The sequence below is a fragment of the Chrysochloris asiatica genome, unplaced genomic scaffold, assembly GCF_000296735.1.
Source record: "Chrysochloris asiatica unplaced genomic scaffold, ChrAsi1.0 scaffold00368, whole genome shotgun sequence".
NCBI lineage: Eukaryota > Metazoa > Chordata > Mammalia > Afrosoricida > Chrysochloridae > Chrysochloris > Chrysochloris asiatica.
Window position 1 is genome coordinate 353855 of NW_006408886.1, and position 6718 is coordinate 360572.

Below are 6718 nucleotides of genomic sequence, written 5' to 3' on the forward strand. Positions count from 1 at the left end.
CAACAAGAACTACACTACTAAATTACTTAAAGGACAAATATTTTATTTCCCCATTTTAAACTAAATAATTAATACAGGTCACAAATTACATTTATCTGCAGACATCTAGAAAACAATCAAAAGTGTATATATCTTTCCATATAGATATCATTAATAAATTTTATTTGGACAAGTAGGAGAACTTGTGCCATAACAAGTTTTAAACAGCATGATTATAGACTGCAGCACTCTGCAGAGCGGTCACAAGATATGTACAGGATGTGAAGGAAAAGCTGCACCTCAGAGCTGATCATGATCAAGTTACAAATACCTGACATACAGTATATGTGCTAATCAGTTTCCTTCAGGCCATGACCAGCATGAAAAATGAAAAAAAAAAAAAAATCAGGACATAGATAGTTCTGTAAATGTGTACAGCAATATGCTGCATTTAAGAGTTAAAATCAGGTTGTACTTTAGTGTTAGTGCCAAGCCCTTAAGGAGAAATCCCTAAAAATATCCTTCTCCCATTTCTACACATCAAGAACTATTCTCATGTTGGGACGGGCTGGGTGGTAGGCTACAGAACCCAAACAGGTTCTTGCCCGGGTAAAGCATTTACAGCGAACACTGGAGGTCTCTTTTACATCCTGGCTCTGGGTCATTAGATAAAGCCAGCAATGAAGATCTCTGGGGATCTTGTCCCTTCCATAATGAAAAGTTCTGCCAATTCAAGTTTCATTCAGTCAGGAAGACAGAAGGATTTAAGGCTTCGGTGATAATTATAATCCTCTGAGAACTTATTTTCCCTAAAGTCAAGATGAGATAATAGTGTTTGCTGTACTTTCTCTTGACTCTTAAAATCCCTGGTATCAGGTACATGTGACTTTCACCTCCAATTAAGTCTGGCAAGAGAGGAAAGTCTTTCCTCCTTCACAAATGACTGTCCCAGATTATCCATCAGAAGCACTTCAGCTCTCTAGTAGGCAGGAAAGACAGATTCAAGCTTTTTAGTAAGTGGAAGAGGCTGTGCTCATGGCATCATCAGCAATTTTTGTGCTGGCAGGGTGAATGCTTGCAAAGTATTTCACATCACTGTCACGGTCCATTTGAAGAGCCATGATTGTTTGCTCCACAGCTTCCTGATGACAGCTGGCAGAATTTAAGAAATATTCTGCAAATGAGAAGTTACACATTAAAAATAAAATTAGTCTAACATTTAACAGTTTTACCAAGTACAAGTATAAATATTTCTTAGTCATTATAAAGCACAATTTTTCTGACCGTATAATAAATAAGCTATGTTGAATGATAATATTCTAAACTGATTTGTCTTAAATGAGAAAAAAAAAAATCCTAATATACAAGAGTTTTAAGATCTTGATGGTTTTTATGACAAATTAAATCTCATTATTTTCAAAGGCAGCTAAGCAGTATTAAACTAATAAATATATCAAAGCATTATACTTTAAAGGCATTTATTAGTGGAGTAAATGGAAAAATGCCTCTAAACACCCCTTTGTTGTTAAGTGCCATCGAGTCGGTTCCGACCCATAGCGACCCTGTACAGGGTTTCCGAGAGTGTCAATCTTTACGGGAGTAGAAAGCCTCATCTTTCTCCCGCGGAGCGGCTGGTAGTTTCGAACCGTTGACCTTAAGGTTCGCAGCCCGATTCGTAACCACTACGCTACCAGAGCTCCTTACTGACCCACAAAACCAAACCAATGTCTTCTCTAGTCACTTCATTACTGTTGCTGTTGCAGTCTAATTGGTACAGTCTAATTGGTTCTGACTCATAATGACCTAGTATACGGTTTCCAAGGTGATAAATCTTTATGGCAGCAGAGAGTTTCATCTTTCCCCCGCAAAAGATAATTACTATTAAATAATATTTACATGAATTCCAAAGAAGGAAAAAGAAACATTCCTTTATTCTTATTCTTTGATATCTACTGAGATTTGTAAGGGCTTTTTTGGGGGATGGGAGCTACAATAAATAAAACAACCTGCATTGTGAGGAACTCTTAATTGGCAGCATAACACAGTAGAGCCCAAGTCTTCTGCTGGATGATGAAAAAGGAGCCCTGGTGGTGCAAGTGGTTAAGTATGTAACTTTGGACCAATAGGTTGGCAGAGTTCAAACCTACCAGCTGCATTAAGGGAGAACGATGTGACAATCTGCTTCTATAAAGATTTACGGCCTTGGACATTCTATGGGGCAGATCTACTGTCTCATAGGGTCCCTGAGTTGGAAATGACTAGATCACTTTGGGTTTGTTTTGATGAATAGAGAGGAGGGAAATTAAAAGCATTTTCCAGTCTATACAGTAAGGATTTAAACCTGGCAGGCTTCTTCCAAAGGCCATGATTTTGCATAGTGAAAAAAACCAATTCTTAAAAATTACTAAGTTTGAAATTATGAAAATGATGTTGCTGTTGTTGTTAAGGCCATGAGTAACCCTATATTGGGTTTCCTATATTGGCTGGTGAGCTTGAAACTCCAACCTTGCAGCTCAAACTGACACCGCAGTCAAGCACGTTAACCTGCAGCTCCACACTAGGACTCCAATATAAAAATGATGCTCAGTTAAAATTATTTTTTCCAACTAGAACAGAAAAGTGATACAAGTACCTTTCTTATTCTTGAATCTTCTTTGTCCTCTTTCAGAGAAAACCATTCTTAACACACCTTTTTATCTCTTGACCACATTATTTTCAGAGAACACGTATTACTTCAGCTTTGATGCTTACCTACTCACTGCAGTCTATGAAAGTCCCCTCCCACTTTCTCTAATAGAGTTGCCTATCTACCTTTTTCTAGTAGACTTTGTCGCAATGTTTTTGCAAGAAGTACTCTGACATTTGGAACTCTGTCATTTGCTAAGGTGAGCAAATGTGGCATCAGATGTATAGCAAAATGGTCCATTGGAAGACAATCATCTTCAATGACAGTCTAGTGAAAAGAAGAAACTACTTTAGATTTCTTTGTAAATTTGATTTACCAAGCTATAAAATACTAGTTATTAACAAAATGTTTTGATGACAACATAAGTGCTACAAATTATAGTTACTGCTTTCTATATTTCAGTACTTGGGAACTCAAAGCAAAAATTACATAATTAACTTTCCCCACACACATTTTGAAGCTGCTACATGGAGGCCTGGAGTTTTCAGTCATACCTTCAGCTTCACACCTTCAGTATGGGCCATAGACACTGAGCACCCTCTAGTGGATGGTTATGGTATGTTCCCAGCTTTATAAAGAGTTCAGCTGACTGAGAGGGATAAGGGGCAGGTAGCTCAAGAGGAAGAACCAGACAGATACCCAACTTTGAGGGAACAGGTGATCCTATAAATAGCCAGATGCCAAAGTTCTGTTCCTTGAGGATAAGAAAGAGGGTGTGAGAGACAGGCAAAGAGTGAAAGAAAAAACAGTTCTAGGAGAAAACTGGTCACAAAAATGGTGAACTGTTTCCTGCTTACCTGACAGACAAAGACAAAGGCTTGCCGACCAGACCATTTAGGACACCGACCAAAATTTTCTACCAGCTCATTTATGAGGTCAACTCCAAATGTTGGGGGTGTCGCCATGTACAGTTTCTTCACCATCTCACTAACCTTTGAGTGTTAAAATGGAGAACTGAGAAATAGGTTCCATTGTATGTATAAAATGATCTATTTTTTAAAAGTTAAATACATACCAACTTGTAGGAAATCCAACGAACAGAAGAAACTTTATCTGCACAGAGATTCAGCGCAATGGGACGTAAATAGTCATACACATCTCTGGGGCTGTATAGTTCCAGAAGTAAAATCAGCTGTCTATAAAAACAAATTATGGAAATAAAAAAATATGATTAAAGATTAAAAATAAGGTCTCTCATGCATAGAATTAATGCTTGTCTCTGTTACTTTGTCTCTGTTACTTTGGAAATGTCCCTTAGAATGGGAGCAAAAAGTAGTGGATTTCTGTGTCCACAGGGATGGGAGGAAGAGCAAACATTCTCTAGTATGAGTGGGCTTCAAAAAGTTCGTGGAAAAATTACACATCTTTTAATTCCATTATTCCACAAAGTGTTTGAAACTCCTTGTATATGCAACTGGAATAGAAAACGTTTTTTCTGTAATAATTATGTAGAATGTGCTGAAAAAATCCTGGATATGAAAGAGATTACTGCTGTACAGATTTTACATATATGATTTACTTTTCTAATCAGTAGGAAGTGAGTCATAAATAAAAATACAGATAATAGAGGGACAGATAACAGAGTCCTGGTGTGGCGCTGTAGGATAAGCACTAGACTGATAACTAAAAGGTCAGTGGTTCAAATGCATTAGCTGGTCTCAGAAATCATATACAGGCTTGCTATAAGTTTGAACCAACTCGACAGAACTTGATAACGTTACCGTATAGGGTTTCTGAAGAGCAACAGGTGAGTTTGAGGTCCCGACCTTCTGGTTCAAACAAATACTGTAGTTCTGTTTATCCTACAGTGCAACAGCAATAGGAATAGATATGTACATCTATATATGATGGGATTCAAAGAGTTCTCGGAAAAATGGACTAAATGAATGGAATTTTTTCCACAAACTGAAGTTTGTGTTATTTATTTGTGTTTGTATTATGGTGTTTTGTTGTTGTTAAGTGCCGTTGAGTCGATTCCGACCCATAGTGACCTTGTATAGGGTTTCCAAGGAGCACCTGGTGAGCTTGAACCACCAACCTTGCAGTTCAAATGATTTTGCAGTCTGCCGTATTAGCCCACAGCGCCACACCAGAATTCCCCTATTATGGTATGCATATATAAAGCCTCAAGAGACATATACCTATATCTAAACATTTACATGCTTTATTGTGGATTGAGTTAAGAGTTACAGAGCAGATCATCAGTTTAAAAAAAATCATATACTTCATTTAATTTCAACGACTTCAATTCCCTCACTTATCCCACTTCCTCCCTGTGATTCTTGTTTCCATTCCAAACCTTCTGAGCGCTATATTTGTTAATGCTGCCCTTTTGATCTTGAATGGTTGACCATTCCATGGTGTGTATACCTCACTAGTGTTGTTTCCCCTACGCACCTAGCTATTGCTTGGCTAGAAACTGAACCACAAATGTGAGTGAGTTCAGTTCCAGTGATTAAGGGCCATAGATAGTCGATGGTTTCTCCAGTCTCTTTTTGACCAGTATACCTGATCTTTTTCAGAATTTAGAGTTTTGTTCCACTTTTTCTACCACTATGTCCAAGACTTTCTAATATGATCCCTATTAGAACAGTTTTACCAACTATAGTTTCTGACATAAGAGCTCAAAACCAATTTTCTCAGAAAGGACTTGGGGTTCAGAAAGCTGCAAAGAAGGACACAGCAACTCTAACAATAAAAAAAAGTTGGATAAACTAAAAAAGATTTTCTTGAGCTCACTAGAGAGTTGAAGTCACAAAGTACCCAAGTAAGTAAAATTAGCCCCTCTGCAAGGAGAAATAGGACTCACCTGCTGCAGAACATGGGGAGAAGAGGCATTAGCCACCACCCAAGATGACAAGAAGAAAGGAGCCCAAGGCCAAGTGGGGGTCCCTATGATATCAGTATGGAATAGCCAGAGACTCCAGATAAGAGAGAATTCATACTCACTTGCAAACTCCCATCAACTTCCATTGGGTGCTCACAGCAAGGTAGTGACAATACAGGCATGAAAACACTGCGCTCCCTTGGTCCTTCTCTCATACAAAGCATAATGGGTTAAGTCTCTGGTGGAGTGGCAGCAAAGCTTGCCATCCCATGAGAACAAGCAAAGACATACCTGTATTGTGGTTGGGTAAAGAGTTGCTGCTCGTATCTACTCTGTACTGAATTTCCAAGGCTGTAAATCTTTACAGGAGTAGTAAGCCTCATCTTTTTCCGCTTGAACTGTTAACCTTGTGGCTACCAGTCCAACACATAAACCCAGGGGGAAGAATATGAAAAAAATCATTTATGCCAGGATGGATAAACAAGAAAGGCAAAGAAACGTAAAACTCAGAGTCTATATTTATAATCAAGCAAAAGTCTCCTATTGTGAGGTGAGAGGCAGGGAAGCCCTGCCCAAGACTAATCAAAGTTACAAGGCAAAGATTAGATGCCACAGGGAGAGGGCAGAAACTCTTGAGAAAGTCCAGATACATGCAGTTTTCAAAAGACTGAGGTTAAATCAGAAGAACAGAGTTCGTCTCCAACTCCAGCAGGAGTCTATCGCTAGTCTACAGCTGAGGAAGAGTTGCCGTTGGAAAAAGCTCACTAGCAACCCAAGCTTCCAAACTCAGCAAAAGTAATGCAGCCTAGCATTCAAACAATTAAAGCCTATGATGCACTAAGTAACCAAATCACAACAAAACCCAGCTTAACTTCTGGCTAGACTCACTGAGCTCTCCACATTAACAGCAGAAGAGGTATGTCCATTTCCAGGCACAGACACTATTTAACTCAGCCTCTACTATTCTACGTATTTGATATTCAAGCATAGTTAGGAGGTAGACAGATACACATAAACACAATAAGTAAAAATCTGCTGTCAAGAGACAAAGACAACAACTGAAGAAGATTCAGAACTCAATCCACTGTTGGACCTACAGATTAGATTGTTCTTGTTATCAGGTGCTATCGAGTCGGAACCGACTCATAGCGACCCCATGCACAGCAGAATGAAACAATGTCTGATCCTGGGCCAACCTCACTACCGCTGCCACACTTGAGTCCATC

The 6718-nt window shown here is 38.8% G+C and overlaps 1 protein-coding gene across 1 annotated transcript in view; it reads right to left on the bottom strand.

Annotated features, from left to right (window-relative positions):
• Positions 1-643: 643 nt before the first annotated feature.
• Positions 644-6718, bottom strand: part of PPP4R1 (protein phosphatase 4, regulatory subunit 1) — a 134359-nt gene continuing 128284 nt past the window's right edge. The window contains exons 12-15 of the mRNA XM_006876233.1: positions 3681-3801; positions 3463-3597; positions 2791-2932; positions 644-1153 (exon numbers count right to left, since the gene is read on the bottom strand). Coding sequence (XP_006876295.1) covers positions 990-1153; positions 2791-2932; positions 3463-3597; positions 3681-3801 — 562 coding nt within the window. The 3' untranslated portion in view covers positions 644-989. The remainder of the gene's footprint in view (positions 1154-2790; positions 2933-3462; positions 3598-3680; positions 3802-6718) is intronic.